The sequence below is a fragment of the Xyrauchen texanus genome, chromosome 11, assembly GCF_025860055.1.
Source record: "Xyrauchen texanus isolate HMW12.3.18 chromosome 11, RBS_HiC_50CHRs, whole genome shotgun sequence".
In the NCBI taxonomy this organism is placed as follows: domain Eukaryota; kingdom Metazoa; phylum Chordata; class Actinopteri; order Cypriniformes; family Catostomidae; genus Xyrauchen; species Xyrauchen texanus.
This window is the reverse complement of record NC_068286.1, coordinates 31,515,840-31,535,851: the sequence shown is the minus strand read 5'-3', so window position 1 is coordinate 31,535,851 and position 20,012 is coordinate 31,515,840. Positions and strand designations below refer to the sequence as shown.

General features: G+C 41.9%; 1 protein-coding gene across 2 annotated transcripts in view; it reads right to left on the bottom strand.

Moving 5' to 3' along the window:
* The window catches only part of LOC127651443 (ras GTPase-activating protein 3-like), a 102,565-nt gene that overhangs the window by 64,388 nt on the left and 18,165 nt on the right, over positions 1-20,012 (bottom strand). For both annotated transcript variants that reach the window (XM_052137266.1, XM_052137267.1), the window contains exons 2-3: positions 5,158-5,275; positions 4,233-4,336 (exon numbers count right to left, since the gene is read on the bottom strand). In XM_052137266.1, coding sequence (XP_051993226.1) covers positions 4,233-4,336; positions 5,158-5,275 — 222 coding nt within the window. The remainder of the gene's footprint in view (positions 1-4,232; positions 4,337-5,157; positions 5,276-20,012) is intronic.

Here is a 20,012-nt window from a genome sequence, read left to right as displayed (position 1 = left end):
CTTGGCTTGGTGGACCTGCAGGAGAGCCATGGCATGCAGGGCGGAAGTGGCACGTCCAGTAGCGCTGTAGGCCTTCGCAGTGAGCGAGGATGTTGCTCTACAGGACCGGGAAGGGAGTACAGGGCGGCCCCGCCAGGTGGTAGTGCTTCCGGGACATAAGTGGAGTGCAACAGCTCTATCCACCTGGGGGATCTCTGTGTACCCGTGGTGCGCTCCGCCGTCGAGGGTGGCGAGGGCGGATGAGCAGGTGGCGGTGCGACGAGTGGAGAGGGGTGCTCTCCACGAAGACGTCAGCTCATCATGAACCTCCGGGAAGAAAGGAACCGGGGTGGGGCGAGGCTGTGAGCGGCGCCCCACGCCCAAGAACCAATCGTCCAGCCGTGATGGCTGTGGGGAGGATGGAGGGTTCCAATCCAGGCCCACGCTGTTGGCTGCCCGGGAAAGCATATCGGACATCTGTGTGTCGGCCTCCTCCTGGGCGTGCAAGCCCGAAGGCGGCAGCCCAGAAGAGCCCTCAGCATCAGAGCCCACGCCCTCCGATGTCGCGGCGAACTCATCTGCTTCCATCGCAAGAGGGTAGGCAGACTGGCTGTGAGGCGAGTCGCCGCCACCTCGGCGGGGACGGAGTCAACGAGCGTGCCGGGCGCTGGTGGTCCGAGGGGTGTACCGGCGAGCTGCACCCGCTGCCATCCCCGAATCGCCTCCATCGCCAGCCGCATCGTCCTCAATCCCGTGGGAAGAAGGAGCGACGCGGGGGGCGGCTGGAGTGGCTTGCTTACAGTTGTAAGCAAGCCGCGACCGCAACGTTGTCATGGTCATGTTCTCGCAATGAGAACATGAACCATCCACAAAAGCAGCCTCAGTGTGATCACTGCCCAGACACAAGACAACGCCTGTGGCCATCGGAAGCGGAGAGTACTCTACCGCATCCAGGAACAACACAGGGGCGGAAAGGCATCTTTATAAAGACGCGTCCTTAAAAGGACGTTCAACGCCGCTGTGTTTTTTGCTCTTTTAGGAGGAAATTACTCTTAAATAAAAGCACTCTTTTATGAATGAAAGAACTCGTGAGAAATCTTTCTTATCTGCAACTGTCAATGCGCTCAGGGGCAGGAAGTGCACAGCCGTGCAAACAGGAGAAAGCCGCTGTTGTGCGCCGTACAATCCAACAGCATGCAGCAGAGGATAGCAGGAACTCGGTGTGTAAAACACACCAGTCTGCAAACACGACCATCGGCTCCGAAGAAATTTTCTGAATGAACTCCCGTATTTGCGCCGCTTAAATACCCGTATGTCCGGGGGCGGGACATGCAAATACTGGTTGCCAACTCTCATTGGCCTTTTTTCATAGTTCAGAGGTGAATATCGGCGCTCAAGAGAGACCCCTAGTGTCGCTTCTCTGACACAACGTGGAGAGAGCGACAGAAGGGGAACATTTGTTTATTATACTGCAATCGCATATCGCAATATTACCCTCAATAATCGCAATATGACTTTTTTCCCAAATCGTGCAGCCCTAATCAAAATGTAATATTTTTTATATTTCTTTAGATTCAGATACCCAAGTATGGGGCATTGAAGCCCTTGTGACTGTGGAATGATGCTGAAAGTGGGTTCAGGGGTGTCCCGAGAGAAAATTTAGAAAACTTTTTTTTTTTTTAAATGTAAAAAAAACATTTGTATATTTTCATTAAAGTGAGAGACTTCCAACTAGTAATTTTAGTCTTTCCTTATCCATTCCAGACATCTAATTAATTTTCACAAAATTAGAACAGAAATCGATTTGTTTATGCGATTTGTATATTATTAAAGGCTCGTAACATGCTGATTAATAAAGATACATTTAGAAGGGAAAAACTTTATGGTCTAAAAGGTGCTTTGAAACCATGTTAACTTGTGCAGCGCTTCATGTCTACACACATAAAGGGAAAAGAGGCAAGGCGTGCGGAGCGGGACAGGGCAGAAATTATGCATATTTAGTGCAAGAGAACAATATTCAAGATTACAGCGCAGAAAGATCAGAGCTGTTGTCCACATCACTGTTGATCTGTCACAATCTTCACTAGAGATGATGAGAGAGTGCAACCGTTGTCATGAAGTCTTGCGGTGTGGATGGAATCAATCCGGTGTCTGACGTAACCTAATTGTTATCAAGGCAGCTAGCATTAGCAAGTTCATCCAGTCTGACCCTACGTTACCTGGTGCGTTGTGAGCGAAGCTGGGAGCGTTTTCAGTTCATTCCCATGAAAGCCGATCGTCATGCTCGCAAGGTGGATAGTAGGATTGGCAGCGGTGCGGAGCAAGCTCTCTCCTAGCACTGTGAGCGCCTTTGAGCGGATTTCGTCCGCCCCAGTGGAAACGCAGCCTGAGAAAGCCGAACTGCTTGTGTTTTAGCGACACGTAGTAAATATAGAAAATTCCTCAAAAGCTTATCGTGGACTCACCATGCGCCCCATTGAGAGCGAGAACAACATTATATATGTATTTTGACTCATCCCTCCTTTTCTTAAAAAAAATAAATAAATAAAAAAATCGAGGTTACAGAGAGGCACTTACAATGGAAATAAATGGGGCCAAATTTTGGAGGGTTTAAACGCAGAAATGTGAAGCTTAAAATTTTATAAAAGCACTAACATTAAATTGTCTGTTAAACCTCATGTATTATTTGAGTGGTATAAAGTTGTTTATATTTTAATTTTTACTGTAATTTTAGGATTTAAGGGTTTGTTGACATTACATTGTCATGGCAACAAAGTTGTAAAATTGGATATAAATTTACACAGGAAAGGTAATAAAGTGATTTTATTACAGTAAATACATGTTTACATGCATATTGTTTATGTCTTGTGGCTATACTTTTGAAAAAGAAAGTTAAAATATTGGCCCCATTCACTTCAATTGTAAGTGCCTCAATTTAACCCAGGTTTGTCCTTTTTTTTAAAGAAAAGGAGGTGTAAGTCATAATTCACTTTTGTGGTAAACATCTTTTTGCCAAATATGATGTCGATTGACCTTAACTTGTACTGAACCCGGAATATTTCTTTAAATACACTAAGATCCAGGGCTGGACTGTTAATCTGGTATACCGGGGCATTTTCCCAGTGGGCCAACGCACTTTGGAGCCAATAAGGGGCGGACTGGCCATCTGTAGAACCTAGCGGCCCGGCCGCGAAATGTGCTACGATAAGCAAGAATTAGCCGCCGTTATGCAGAACCACAAAACGGGAAACAGCAAACAGCACCCCTGTTGCAGGGCGGGGGCAGGTCGTGATCCTACATACCCCGTCCCGTATTACGCTAATCAAGCCTCCGTGAGGGATAAAGGTCGACTGCAGAGGATCGTGCAGGAGAGAGAGATCGTTTACGGACATGTCCGTCATATGTGTGTGTTTGTCTTTTAAGTTTATCATTAAAACTATTACTTATATTGTCAAGCCGGTTCTCGCCTCCTCCTTCCCGGATTTTGGCATCAGTGTAAAGGGATCAATGGAAAGGAGGAGGGACACGTTGTAGTAGAGTTCTCGCCACTACCGTCCACCCCAACGGAGCAGCCGTGGCCGTCTGCCAGGGGACGAGGAGCCTAGCCGCCTGGAAGAGGACGATGGCCGCCGACCGCGAGGGGAGAAGGGGCTCCTAGCCGACCGCCTGGAGCGGTCAGGGCCCCTGCAGGTGGCGCAGGAGTCGCCTACCGGCTGCTGAAACGCAGCAGGGTTTGAGACCACCGACCGCGAGTGGGGAGGGGCTCGCTGCCGGCCGCCTGGGGCGGGAGAACCGCTGCCAGGGGCGGGGGAGACCCCTTCTGTTCCCCACGAGGAGCCCCCAGCGAGGGAGGAATGTGGCAGGGCGGAGGGCAGGGCCGGGTCGTGATCATAAACACCCGGTCCCGTATTAGGCTAATCAAGCCTCCGTGAGGGATAAAGGTCAACTGCAGAGGATCGTGCGGGAGAGAGAGATCGTTTACAGACATGTCCATCATATGTGTGTGTTTGTCTTTTAAGTTTATCATTAAAACTATTATTTATATTGTCAAGCCTCTTCTCACCTCCTCCTTTCCATTGATCCCTTTACAACCCCCAACTACCCCCACACACACACACACAAAGGCAGAGCCAATCAGCTTCCATTTTGCCAAAATCGCAGATATTTTACAGCATATAAGAAATACGTAACATCTCATAAAGATAATGTAAAAAAAATTAGTTTTCTTTGACATCTGAATGCGAGTCACTCACCGATGCTGGAGTCCCTCCTGAAAACATCTCTGTCAAAGATGTAGAAGGACAGATGGCGGAAACTGCGTGGGATTTCACAATAAAAATCTTCACCATAGAACGGACTGCAGAGAAACAGAAATTAACTTTCACCATCAAATACAACGGATGTTGCAGAGAAACAGCACAATCAAAAGTTATGTGATTGTGAAGTTGAGTTAATGTGTGTGTGTGTGTGTGCGTGTATTTATCACTTTGTGGGGACCAAATGTCCCCATAAGGATAGTCAAACCCGAAATTTTTGACCTTGTGGGGACATTTGTCGGTCCCCATGAGGAAAACAGCTTATAAATCACACTAAATTATGTTTTTTGAAAATGTAAAAATGCAGAAAGTTTTCTGTGATTTTAGGTTTAGGGGTACGGTTAGGTTTAGGGGATAGAATATAAAGTTTGTACAGTATAAAAACCATTATGTCTATGGAAAGTCCCCATAAAACATGGAAACACAACATGAGTGAGTGTGTGTGTGTGTGTGTGTGTGTGTGTGTGTGTGTGTGTGTGTGTGTGTGTGTGTGTGTGTGTGTGTGTGTGTGTGTGTGTGTGTGTGAACGTGTATTTATCACTTTGTGGGGACCAAATGTCCCCATAAGGATAGTAAAACCCGAAATGTTTGACCTTGTGGGGACATTTTGTCGGTCCCCATGAGGAAAACAGCTTATAAATCATACTAAATTATGTTTTTTGAAAAGGTAAAAATGCAGAAAGTTTTCTGTGAGGGTTAGGTTTAGGGGTAGGGTTAGGTTTAGGGGATAGAATATAAAGTTTGTACAGTATAAAAGTCATTATGTCTATGGAAAGTCCCCATAAAACATGGAAACACAACATATGTGTGTGTGTGTGTGTGTGTGTGTGTGTGTGTGTGTGTGTGTGTGTGTGTGTCTCACCATAAAGATTTCTCTATGGTTTTGGTTCTGAACACTTCCTCCTGGTCCAAATTCACTGTACAGTAACAATCTCGCATTTTATTAGGACCTGGATACGGAGGGATGTTCTTAGCTTCACCTGTAGAGACAGACAGAGAGACAATGAGGAATTACATCAGAACGCCCACTAGAAGTTCATCCATCTAGAAAAGTATCCTCACCTCAAAAAGGAGTATTTAAACATGTTACTGCTCAAATTGCAAACATTTTTACTTAAATAATAATAAAAGCTCTTTTATTAAATACGAGCCGCAAATGTCTGTGTTTTAGTCCACTGTAAATTCATGACTGTAAGTGTGATTTATAATCCTTATAGTTATTTTCTATGTTAATTATTTTCTAACATGCCAGAGATTCTATAAATAGCAGGAATCATCCTTTAAATGCTTAAACACGCACACAGAAGCAAAAAGATATGCACTGATTGTGCTTCTCTGGGTACAGTAAAGTGTACCACACACACGCTATGAGTCTCACTACAGAACAAAAGAGTGTAATGTTCTCAAGCCGCAGTGTAGCACTGCAGGGGCAGGGTGCGTTCAACACAAAAATCTGTGTGGGATCTGCAACCCAATATACACACTAAACACGTGTAACAGAACTACAGAGTACAGGAATGCTGCCAATCTGCACACACACACACACACACACACACACACACACACACACACACACACACACACACACTGTAGGACTGCAGGAGGAAGAATGCAACACTCAGGGAGGAAGTGAAGGGTGTGTTTGTGGTGTGTGTGTTTCCACAGAATGAACTGGTGTCCTGTTACACACCCTACAGACTCTAACTGCCAAACAACCTTATCACAAACTTGTACAGACATTACTGAATACATTCTGTATACACAACAGCTCTAATAATGTTCATACAGGGCCTGAAAATCATTTCTGAAAATGAGGGGGAATTCCCCCCTTACACAGCTCAAATGGGGTGCATTTATAATTTTTGTTAATATTATTATTAACCACATTGTAGCATTTGGTTACAATATATTGTGTGTTCTCTCAGACCGGATTAACTTAATAAATCTAAAACCTTCCGCACTTTTGGTTTCTAGCAGGTGAGGAGGCTTTTCAGACAGACATATGCATAAAACCTCATACACACATACAGCGAATTTATAGTTTAATGTTGCTAGTCTCTGTACTGTGAAGTCGCTAGTGAGCGTTTCTACTACTGTCGCTCTAACGTTATTGGTGGACTGCGCGACTGGCCATGTCTTTTGAAAACAAGATCATAGATTTTTTGCTAGTAAAACTACGATTTCATTCTAATTTATCAAGGATTTATCCGTTTTCTTGTCCCTAAAAATGGTAAATAGTAAATGGTCTGCACTTTTATAGCGCCTTTTTTGACCTTACACTGTGTCCCATTCACCCATTCAAACACACATTCACACTCACACTCATACACCAATGGCGGCAGAGCTGCCATGCAAGGCGTTAGCCTGCCATTAGGAGTAACTGCAGGGGAGAGTGTTTTTATATGAACTGCAGCAGTGCTCAATGCATCATAACATTAATAAGATGAACAAACGATCAAGGTACAAATCAAATTCACTGAGATTGGCGACAATTTCTTTTCCACGCATAATGTTTTATTATATCCATGTATTTGGTTACAGACTAATCATATAGAACACTGAAATCGCTCACAGAAACGTTAACTTCTCCTCTGTCTTGCTTGCACTCGACTCTTTATCTTTATGATGATTATCTCAAAGGAGACAGATGACGTTAGCTCCACTTGCACAGTCTTCACTCCTATTGGTTGTCGCTCCTAATATGCATCAATTAGGGGTGGGCAATATATCGAATATGCTCGATTTATACGCGGATTGTTCTGCTCATGATGTAGTAAATTGTTATTTTGCAAACATCGAGTACAAACTGTCAAGTAATTTTTTAAGCCGCTGGCATGAGACTTCTTGCGTTCATCTTCTCTCCCTCTCACAGACACACAAAAAAAAAAACTCCCATACACACGTAACACACACACACACGTGCTCACTCTTCCAGACCACTCTCCTGGACAAGTGTGTATGACGTATATAGGTGAGAGTCGTGAGACGTGTTTTTTTGTATCTGGAGAGAACAGGGAAAGAGCCAAAAAAGCAAAGCGACGAAACAAGTGCCGATTTTGGGAACGGTAATAGAAAATGGAGGTGGACGAATTGGTTACGAAAAGAAATAGCACTGGATTCATCTGGCAGTGTTTTGGATATCACAAAGAAGATGTTGAACAAACAACGGATCTGCAAAATATGCAGCAAAACCATTGCCACAAAAGGTAGCAGTACCACAAATTTGTTTCACCATTTGAAATGCCACCCACTACAAAACGAAGAATGCTTGAAACTCTGCATGTCCACATCTCCACCCACACCAAATAAAACGCCAAAGCAACCAGCCCAGAAGCAAATGTCTCTGGCTACTTCGTTTTCCAAATCAATACCATATGACAAAAAAAGTCCAAAATGGAAAGAAATCACTGCCGCAGTAACAAACTACATCACCAAAGACAAGGCCCCAGTTAGTGTAGTAGAAAAGTCAGGATTCCAAAAACTCATTAAGACACTTGATCCAAAATATGAATTGCCTGGTCGCAAATATTTCGCAGAGAAAGCTCTACCAGAGTTATATATTTCAGTCAGAGAAAGGTTGGCCAGCATCAAATGTATGAGCATACATTTATTTTGTATGGCATTCTTTATTTCTATTGGCTCTCTGTACAATTATCATAACATTTTAAAGGTTTTTTTATTGTCAGAGAGAAGCATGAAAGACTCCCGTGTTGAGCGTGCTGTTGCTGTTTGCAAGAAGGTTGAGAGCAGCTTCTCGTTCAGTTGGAAGAGGAGGAGAGACCTGGCCACAGTGCAGAAAGAGCTAAATATCCCTGCACACCAGCTGGTCAGCGAGTCTCCTACCAGGTGGGGATCCCAACAGAAGATGATTGCATGGGTGCTGGAGCAGGAGCAAGCCATTTCTCAAGTCTTGGCCTCAGACAAAAAAACAAGGCATCTCGTTCTGACTTGGCAAGACCTAGAAGACCTTGAGTAAATGCACAAGGCTCTTAAACCCCTCATGGAATTCACAGATGCTCTATCAGGTGCGGACTACGTCACAGTGTCCTATGTCAAGCCTGTGCTTCATCTCTTCCACTCCAGCATCTTGGCAATTCAGGAGGATGACACTGCACTGACCCAGTCTATCAAAGTCTCCATCCTGGATTACCTGAGGAAGAAATTTGCTGACCCTGCCACCCACGACCTGCTGGACATGGCATCATTAGTGGATCCCAGGTTCAAAATAACATACACTGCAGAAGAAAATGTGGAGGAAATCAAGTGCAAAGCCATAACAGAGACAGAGACAATGCTGTCTGACCAGGCCTCATAAAGCACCAACAGTATCAGAGCCTCGGAAGATTCTTCAAAAGTGCAACACCATCCTCTGCCACACCATCACAGAGAGAATGGATTAAAACAGAGTTGTCTGCCTACTTGCAGTCTGTTGGCGCTGAGAGTGAATCAGATCCCCTACAATGGTGGAAGGACCACGAGGAAATGTTCCCAAACCTAAAAAATCTGCCGAAAAAATATCTGTGTTCCCACCACCAGTTCCCCATCGGAAAGGGTATTTAGTACCAGTGGGAATATAGTTGATAGGCTTGTGTTTTTGGCACTAAACATCTAGACAACCTGTCTTGGTTGAGCTTGAGCTCTGTAGAACTAGGCTACAGTATGTAGGCCTACATCATGTAATTGTTCATTTTCATTTAACAGCTTTTAAAAGCTTATGTGTGCAATTGCCTAGTTTGAATAAATACTTTTGTTAAATTTAACTTGGTTGTGATTTCCCCCTTTTTGCATCCACAACGCTCACATTATTTAGGGAATGAGCAGGACACAGAACTGCTGCGGAATGTGAGAAGCGAGTGTCCATTTGTGCGCATTTATGGAGTGAGCACCCACCACTGACTCTGCACAACGGACGACTCAAAACAAATTTTGTTCAGCAAAAATTCCAATGAAGATCCCAATGTATGGATTTGGAAGTAGGCCTATAGACTATCAGATGTTATTAATAAAACAACAAGAACTCTTTGGCATTTTCTGTAATCTATAGTGGAATACATTTAAAAATTAACCCTCCCAACCCTGTACATATGTAACATCTTAAGTTTGGTAACCATCCGACAAAGCACTACCTCACTGAGCGCACTGACTCTGAACTCAACAAGTGCTAAACACGCTGCTGACAGCTGCACAAGAGAGAGAGAATTTACTCATGCATCGTCTGGAGTTACAGTTTGATTCCAATACAAGTTTATTGATTTGATTTGTTCATCTGTATCTATTGGTTTAAAAGGCAGCGGTTTGGGAGATCTTGGTGATGTTTTCATTTAATTCTTTTTTTTTCCCCCTGCTGCCTTTCTCTACTCTTGCACACTCTACATTTCATTGGATTTTACTTTATTTGGCAAATTAATTTGATTAAAAGTTTAGGCTTAAACATTACGAAAGCTGTTAAATAATGAGGTTATGAGCGATCAGTCTCACGTTCATATCAAAATCAATCACATGCGTTTACATTTTACATTTAAACAAGGTATGATGTGTATGAATAATTGCCAGCACTCGTGAAAATGTCCAACAATATTTATTTTTATATTTTATGAAGATGTGAATGGTCTTTGTCTAAGTAAATTCTGTTGCTAAGTTGTTTTCTGTGTTTTTAGCACATTGCTCTGCAGTTGACAGGGTATTCTAGGTGGTTTTCAGGTTGTTGCCATGCTGTTGTTAAGTTGTTTTAACTGTGTTTCAGCACATTGCTATGCAGTTGACAGGGTGTTCTGAGTGGTTGCTAGGTGGTAGATTATATGCCCAAATAAAAAGTGCCCACACCCACAAGTTCCTGGTCTGGTCACTAATATGACTCAACTCCCTCTTCAATGTTCCAATATTTATGGACTGTGGTGTTCATTTAAACATCCCATATATATGATCATTCTGATGTAACTTGAATGTGCCATTAAAGGGATAATTCATTTAAACATTTTAATTCTCTCATAATTTTCTCACCTTCATTCGATCCAAGATGTGTGTGGCAGGGTGGAGGGCGGGGCCGGGTCGTGATCCTACACACCCGGTCCTGTATTAGGCTAATCAAGCCTCTGAGGTATAAAGGTCGACTGCAGAGGATCGCCCGGGAGAGAGAGATAGTTTACAGACGTGTCCGTCTTGTGTGTGTGTTTGTGTCTTCTTTTAAGTTTATCATTAAACTATTATTTATATTCAAAAGCCGGTTCTCGCCTCCTCCTTTCCATTGAATCCCTTTACAATGTGTATGACTTACATTTTTTTCTGCAGATCACAAACAAAAAAAGATTTTCAGAAGAATATTGCTGTAATGTAGGACAATTCAAAATGAATAGGTGGCACTAATCAACAAGCAATTTAACTCCAGTATGGTAGGTGGCACAGCGAACCTTTGAGCTGTTCTGCCCTCCGCAGCAGGGAGAAATAAACAATCACATGCATACACTGGGCAAAGTTACGTTATGAATCACATCCTTAATCAGTCTGTACAATTGTTTATGTTCAAGTGGTACTCCTGTTGTTATTTCTCCGATCTCCACGTGACAGGGAAGCGCAGAGAGAAAGTCAGCCGGTATGTCTCCCCACTGCCATTGTGAACCGGTGTGTGTGTGACAAAGCTCCAGCTGAAGAGAGCGAGACCTCAAGCACAACATTCGGTAGGTTTGTGACACCCTCGGCCAAAATCAAGTTGTTGTGAACCGGCTAGTGAGATGCCAGCTTTAATATAATACAATAAGAATAATTTATTGACTGCACTGCCTGGCGTAAAGTCACAGAAATAGTAACCATTTTAAAAATAGAAAGCCCTGTCGCTGTCGTTCGTTGTGTGTCGCGGCTGGTTAAGACATACATTTTATTAATATGGAAAAGATACATTTTATCACGTCGTGGCACATCTGGTTAGAACACTGTGTAAAGTGAACAATCACAGTCAGGTTTATCATTACATGGGGGTGGCGGGCACACACAGATATGTTTTCGCCAGATTTTTTAGGTTTGGGAACATTTCCTTGTGGTCCTTCCACCATTGCAGGGGATCTGATTCACTCTCAGCGCCAACAGACTGCATGTAGGCAGACAAATCTGTTTTAATCCATTCTCTCTGTGATGGTGTGGCAGAGGATGGTGTTGCACTTTTGAAGAATCTTCCGAGGTTTTTTTTTTTGGTGGCTCTGATACTGTTTTTGCTTCATATCGTACCATAACAAAAGACTGGCACGGGAAAATAAATATTTTATATAATGGCGCACGAGTCTCTGTGAGCGATTGCCCAGAAAACACATAGGGAAAATAGCAGAAAATGTTTAGAGAGTGTAAGTACAGTACAAAAATCCTCATCACAGAGTATTTCACATAAATAACTAAGTAAACAAAGCAGAATATGCAGCTCTGCTCATGGATATCCACTTTTCTTTCTGCTATAAGCCTCAAGCCAAACACTGAATATTTGTCTTAATAGTGAGTTGATGTCACTAACTTGGCAAACTTGGGCAAATTCTGTGACCAGCGCCAACTAGGCTCTCGGAAATACTGTAGAAGTCCACCAATCAGATTTGGTCTGACTGGACTGAGAAAGCATTTCCAATTTCGTGTGCTATAGGCATCAGATGTTTAGAGCACAGACTGTGGGCATACCGTCTAAGGCTGAGACTAATGAGGAAGTGACTTTTGCTTAGGAAACGCTACTGACATTTACATCAGAAAATTTACTAATCTTGTTTTCATTGGCATTGACAAAACCCACAAACACTAAACACTTGGAGTGCACTACTGAAGCCAGACACAAGTCTTCATGCAACAGGAAAACAGCACAACAGGAAGTGTGGCCCTTCGTCCCCGACATCTGTTTCCCCCTAACCATGAGGATGAGAGAGACAGAATGAAAGAGGAAGAAAGATAAAAGCTAATCAACACACAATTTCATCGAGACAGCGAGCATAATTCACTTTATATTCTATTTTTTTTATTATCTCTGTCTTGTTGTTGTATTGTTTGTGCAATGGAAACTTCTGTCACCAAGACAAATTCCTTGTATGTGTAAGCATACTTGGATACTGGATTCCATATATTTTAAAGTAACAGAGAAGGTTATGTAAACTTTCCTCAAGTAATGAACGTAAACAACTCATTTTAATGCATGGACACACAGCTCTGCATGCATTTAGACATGTTCTCTTAAAGGCATAGTTCACCCAAAAATGAAAATTATCTAATTATTTTCTCACTCTCATGATATCACAGGTGTGTATTTATTTTGTCTTCACCAGAACACATTGGTGTGAACAAGATAAATATTTATGTACTTTTTTTTTAACTCTAAATGATGCTTCTGGTCAGGAGCGGTATACATGTGTGACGTAATTGCATTGGTATTTGAAACACTCGAGAACTGACGCACGTGCGACACAGCCGGAAGAGCAGCGCAGTTCACCAGTGACGAGGAGGAACGCTGTACATTAGCTTGGTTGACTTGTTTAGATCTGTTATTATCTGTTTCTTTAGTCACAATGGTATGTTTGTGTGCTTATCCTGGATGTCTCAAACGACTGGAGAACATGAGCAATGCAAACAAGTCACACCAGAGACCGCTTGAACTGCACCCTCTCGTGAAGCTTACCCTCACATTGGATTATAGTTAAAAGGTAATTAAATATTGATATTCTTTCACAGAGAAATTTCCATTCACTTGCCATTTAAGGACCTACTGAGCTTAGATATTTTTTAAGATTCACACACAGCACAGACAGAGTTGAGCGCTGGTTTGACCCATGGACAGAGAGTGTGCGAGCATGGCCCTCATTAAAGTGAGAGAGAGCTACGACAGGAAATCGTAGGAAAGGGATTCGGACTGTATCCAAGATGTAGTTGAAACGGCACTAAACATGAGTGTTAGTTGGACACTGAGGCCCTTAAACACAATGGCAAGATGACAACACGTTTGACAGATACACAACTGTGAAGATCAACTGAAATGTTAAGTGCTCTGATCCCTTTCAATAGTGTCTAAAGTATGACAAACTAACACTGACATTAATTCCACCAGGAGGAACTTTGTTCTGCTCTGTTGAAGAGGACAGAAGCGCTCGAGGAAACAGCCCTCTGTGGCTTTACAATTACACACACCCATCTCATCTCAGTACCAGCGACTCACGTGTGATTGTGTGGCTTCAGATCTTACACTCTTATGCAACTTTGAGTCAAAAACAGACAAAACTCCTGCTTGGTTGTAAACAAAGATTAATAGTTGAAAATTTGGTCAACATCCAAACACCCTCATGTTGATTTAAAATCGTATGACTTTCTTTCTTCAGTGGAACACAAAAGGAGATGTTTAGCAGAATGTTCATGATGCTCTTTCCCATACAATGAAAGTGAATGGGTACTGAGGCTGTAAAGCTCCAAAAATTAAACAAAAATCACCATAAAATGAGTCACTAGTCAACACAACTTATGCCCTATATTGCAAATTTTTTAAGTCATATTAGAAGTCATTATTCACTGAAAATCTTCCGCTTTACAGCTTTCAAATCTCATTCCGACCTCAGCATATTCAAACTTTGACTGTTTGGTTGTGAGGCATGAACAATCGATCAAATAATTGCACCTGTTATTGAACCATGTATTGAATCATAATATTTGTTGTGGTGTGGATCTTATCGTGAGGTAATTGTTGATATCCAGCTCTAACAATTACAGAGAATTTGTTTTAGTGAGATAAAGCTGCACTGCAAAAATGTGTACTTACGTGTGCTTTACCTGATTTTTTGTGAAAAGACATGCACAAAACGGATCTATTACTAGGGATGTACAGATCCGATCTCTGGATCGGTATCGGCTCCGATACTGATAATTTTAGACAGATCATATCGGTCTGACGAGCCCAATCCAAATCCGATTCTGTGTGTTTGTCTTGTTTGTTACTGTCAAGCTCCAAAACTTACATAAAATAACCAAAAATGCACCATTAAATTAGTGCATTTTATTTAAAGGCAGTTGGAAGACATGTGACAGACATCGCAAAAGGACTCTCCTAAAACTGTCCTCGCTCTTTCCATTTCTTAGCAGCAGCAATTAACAATGTGTCAAAAATTCGTGCTTAGTGACACCAGCCAGGTCTCCTAAGCAACCAAGTTGACCCGGTTGCTAGGGAGGGTAGAGTCACATGGGGTAATCTCCTCGTGGTCGCGATAATGTGGTTCTCGCTCTTGGTGGAGCATGTGGTGAGTTGTGGATGCCACGGAGAATAGCGCAAAGCCTCCACACGCACTATGCTCCGCGGTAACGCGCTCAACAAGCCATGTGATAAGATGCGTGAATTGACGTCTCACGCGTGGAGGCATCTGAGATTCATTCTCCACCACCTGGATTGAGGCGAGTCACTACTCCACCACGAGGACTAAGGGCGTTTTAGGAATTGGGCATTCCAAAAAAAACTTCATGAATTTCGGAGCAGGATTGTACACAACATTTTAACTATCCCCATTCCCTGCACCTTCCGTATTCGCAGTGTTTTTTTTTTTAACATGTTGGTGAAAATTAGTATTCCATACTGGAACACAAGAAATCAACAGTTGGACTTTATCCATCTCTCCCCATGCATCTCTCTCATACTCTCTCTCTGTCTGTACTGCTTAGACGCTGTTTAACGTGCACGGCACGCATACTCATAAAAGGACAGAGCGCAAGCATTGTTCCCACAGTAAAAAGAAAACGTCATTTTCTCTCATTATTTCACCTTTAGAGATGAAGAGCTAAATGAAACATAACAAACTTTGTTGAACTCCGGTTATACACGTGCTGGAAACCATGAGATGATCAGTCTCCAAAATGTAAGTATAAATTTAATTAGGTTATGTTTCAAAGTGTAAACATTAATTCAGCATGATAATGGCATTTGATATGAAACTAAACAAAATCATGATGGCTTGTATTATTAGAAGATTTTTTCAGCTCGAAGATGACATTTAAATCAGTCTACTTCATATCATCCTCATAACACACCTGTTACATGTTTCTTTCCTGGACTGTACAGGTATTTTTTTTTTTGTGCTTTGAGTATCAGCCACCGTTGGTCTTGTTTGGGTTGTCTAAGTTCATGTTAATATCCACATTCTTAATTCACATATTAGGCCTAACACCTTCTGTATATTAGCCTACATGTCACAACCAATTTAGCTGCAAGTTTAATCTCTCAGGGATTGATATGTTTATTACATTCAGCCAATCAGAGGCTAAATCATTGATCCTGCTTGTGAAAACATTACACGTGGCCCAAAAGTTGACAGCATGACTTAACGGGTGATCAAAAACCCATCATCTCCACTACTGAACACACATGTAAATGGCAGGACAGCTGAGGTTAATATGATGTATTTATTAATTTATACAGTTCTGTGAAAATGTATTTACTCCCTTCCTGATTTCTTCTATTTTTGGGAATTTTCATCCTAAATTGTTTTGGATCTTCAAACAAGATATAACATAAACCAAACGCAACCTAATTAAACACGAAATACAGTTTTCAAATTATATATATAAAATCTCACAGACTGGTGACTAGATATTCTCCTTTAGGATTTTCTGATAGAGAGCAGAATTCATGTTTCCCTCGATTATTGCAAGTCGCACTTACCCTGAAGCAGCAAAGCATGCCTACACATCACACTACCACCACCATGCTTGACCATAAGTATTATGTTCTTTTTGTGGAATTCTGTGTTTGATTCATCAAGATGTGTTTTCAGATGAGCCTTAATGATTTTCTGGGTTAGTAGTGGTTTTCAACTTTCCACTCTTCCATGGATCTCATTCTTGGCCAGTGTCTTTCTGATAGTGGAGTCATGAACAGTGACCTTTATTGATGTGAAAGAGGCCTGCAGTTCCTTGTATGTTGTCCTTGGCTTTTTTGTTACTTCCTGGACAAGTCATCGTTGTGTCCTTAGAGGAATTTTGGAAGATCGGCCACTTCTGGGAAGGTTCACTACTGTGACAAGTTTTCTCCATTTGGAGATAATGGCTCTCACTGTGGTTTTTTGGAGTCCCAGAGACTTTGAAATAGCATTGTAACCCTTCCCAGACTGATGTATTTCAATCACCTTTTTCCTCATCATTTCTGGAATTTCTTTCGACCTTGGCATAGTGTGCTACTGGGTGAGACCTTTTAGCCAAGTTCATGCTGCTGAAAAAGTTATATTTAGGTGTTGATTTGATTGAACAAGACTGGCAGTAACCAGGCCTGGGTGTGTCTAGTCCAGATGAACCTCATTATGAATGTAGTTTCATAGGTTTGGGTATTAAGTAACTAAGGGGGTAAATTGGATAATTTTTTGCTTCAATAAATAACATTATCATTTAAAAACTGTATTTTGTGTTTACTCACATTGCCTTTGTTTTATGTTAGATTTAACATAATCTAACATGTTAGAATTTGTGAAAGTATTTATTAAGATATAGACAGAAACACTGAAGAAATCAGGATGGGGGTAAATACTTTTTCACAGCACTGTATCTGAAAAGTGCTTATATTAGATTACATAATGCATAAATCATATCTTGTAAATAATAAATGTGATTCCATTTTTCTTGGGAATAATTAATGTCTTGAAAACATTATACAGGTGAAATTCGAAAAATTAGAATATCGTGCAAAAGCTCATTAATTTCAGTAATTCAACTTAAAAGGTGAAACTAATATATTATATAGACTCATTACAAGCAAAGTAAGATATGTCAAGCCTTTATTTGATATAATTTTTATGATTATGGCTTACAGCTTATGAAAACCCCAAATTCAGAATCTCAGAAAATTAGAATATTGTGAAAAGGTTCAGTATTGTAGGCTCAAAGTGTCACACTCTAATCAGCTAATTAATCCAAAACACCTGCAAAGGGTTCCTGAGCCTTTAAATTGTCTCTCAGTCTGGTTCAGTTGAATTCACAATCATGGGGAAGACTGCTGACCTGACAGTTGTGCAGAAAACCATCATTGACACCCTCCACAAGGAGGGAAAGCCTCAAAAGGTAATTGCAAAAGAAGTTGGATGTTCTCAAAGTGCTGTATCAAAGCACATTAATAGAAAGTTAAGTGGAAGGGAAAAGTGTGGAATAAAAAGGTGCACAAGCAGCAGGGATGACTGTAGCCTGGAGAGGATTGTCAGGAAAAGGCCATTCAAATGTGTGGGGAGCTTCACAAGGAGTGGACTGAGGCTGGAGTTACTGCATCAAGAGCCACCACACACAGACGGGTCCTGGACATGGGCTTAAAATGTCAAACGTCTTACCTGGGCTAAAGAAAAAAAGAACTGGTCTGTTGCTCAGTGGTCCAAAGTCCTCTTTTCTGATGAGAGCAAATTTTGCATCTCATTTGGAAACCAAGGTCCCAGAGTCTGGAGGAAGAATGGAGAGGCACACAATCCAAGATGCTTGAAGTCCAGTGTGAAGTTTCCACAGTCTGTGTTGGTTTGGGGAGCCATGTCATTGGCTGGTGTTGGGTCCACTGTGCTTTATTAAGTCCAGAGTCAACGCAGCCATCTACCGGGACATTTTAGAGCACTTCATGCTTCCTTCAGCAGACAAGCTTTATGAAGATGCTGACTTCATTTTCCAGCAGGACTTGGCACCAGCCCACACTGCCAAAAGTACCAAAACCTGGTTCAATGACCATGGTATTACTGTGCTTGATTGGCCAGCAAACTCGCCTGACCTGAACCCCATAGAGAATCTATGGGGCATTGCCAAGAGAAAGATGAGAGACATGAGACCAAACAATGCAGAAGAGCTGAAGGCCGCTATTGAAGCATCTTGGTCTTCCATAACACCTCAGCAGTGCCACAGGCTGATAGCATCCATGCCACACCGCATTTAGGCAGTAATTAATGCAAAAGGGGCCCAAACCAAGTACTGAGTACATATGCATGATTATACTATTCAGAGGGCCGACATCTCATTTTCTGAGATTCTGAATTTGGGGTTTTCATAAGCTGTAAGCCATAATCATCAAAATTATATCAAATAAAGGCTTGAAATATCTTACTTTGCTTGTAATGAGTCTATATAATATATTAGTTTCACCTTTTAAGTTGAATTACTGAAATTAATGAACTTTTGCACGATATTCTAATGTTTCGAAGTTTCACCTGTGTATGTATATATATATATATATATATATATATATATATATATATATATATATATATATATATATATATATATATATATATACAGTGAGGAAAATAAGTATTTGAACACCCTGCTATTTTGCAAGTTCTCCCACTTGGAAATCATGGAGGGGTCTGAAATTGTCATCGTGAGGTGCATGTCCACTGTGAGAGACATAATCTAAAAAAAAATCCAGAAATCACAATATATGATTTTTTAACTATTTATTTGTATGATACAGCTGCAAATAAGTATTTGAACACCTGTCTATCAGCTAGAATTCTGACCCTCAATGACCTGTTAGTCTGCCTTTAAAATGTCCACCTCCACTCCATTTATTATCCTAAATTAGATGCACCTGTTTGAGGTCGTTAGCTGCATAAAGACACCTGTCCACCACATACAATCAGTAAGAATCCAACTACTAACATGGCCAAGACCAAAGAGCTGTCCAAAGACACTAGAGACAAAATTGTACACCTCCACAAGGCTGGAAAGGGCTACGGGAAATTGCCAAGCAGCTTGGTGAAAAAAGGTCCACTGTTGGAGCAATCATTAGAAAATGGAAGAAGCTAAACATCACTGTCAATCTCCCTCGGACTGGGGCTCCATGCAAGATCTCACCTCGTGGGGTCTCAATGATCCTAAGAAAGGTGAGAAATCAGCCCAGAACTACATGGGAGGAGCTGGTCAATGACCTGAAAAGAGCTGGGACCACCGCTTCCAAGGTTACTGTTGGTAATACACTAAGACGCCATGGTTTGAAATCATGCATGGCACGGAAGGTTCCCCTGCTTAAACCAGCACATGTCAAGGCCCATCTTAAGTTTGCCAATAACCATTTGGATGATCCAGAGGAGTCATGGGAGAAAGTCATGTGGTCAGATGAGACCAAAATAGAACTTTTTGGTCATAATTCCACTAACCGTGTTTGGAGGAAGAAGAATGATGAGTACCATCCCAAGAACACCATCCCTACTGTGAAGCATGGGGGTGGTAGGATCATGCTTTGGGGGTGTTTTTCTGCACATGGGACAGGCTGACTGCACTGTATTAAGGAGAGGATGACCGGGCCATGTATTGCGAGATTTTGGGGAACAACCTCCTTCCCTCAGTTAGAGCATTGAAGATGGGTCGAGGCTGGGTCTTCCAACATGACAATGACCCAAGCACACAGCCAGGATAACCAAGGAGTGGCTCTGTAAGAAGCATATCAAGGTTCTGGCGTGGCCTAGCCAGTCTCCAGACCTAAACCCAATAGAGAATCTTTGGAGGGAGCTCAAACTCCGTGTTTCTCAGCGACAGCCCAGAAACCTGACTGATCTAGAGAAGATCTGTGTGGAGGAGTGGGCCAAAATCCCTCCTGCAGTGTGTGCAAACCTGGTGAAAAACTACAGGAAACGCTTGACCTCTGTAATTGCAAACAAAGGCTACTGTACCAAATATTAACATTGATTTTCTCAGGTGTTCAAATACTTATTTGCAGCTGTATCATACAAAAATAGTTAGAAATCATACATTGTGATTTCTGGATTTTTTTTT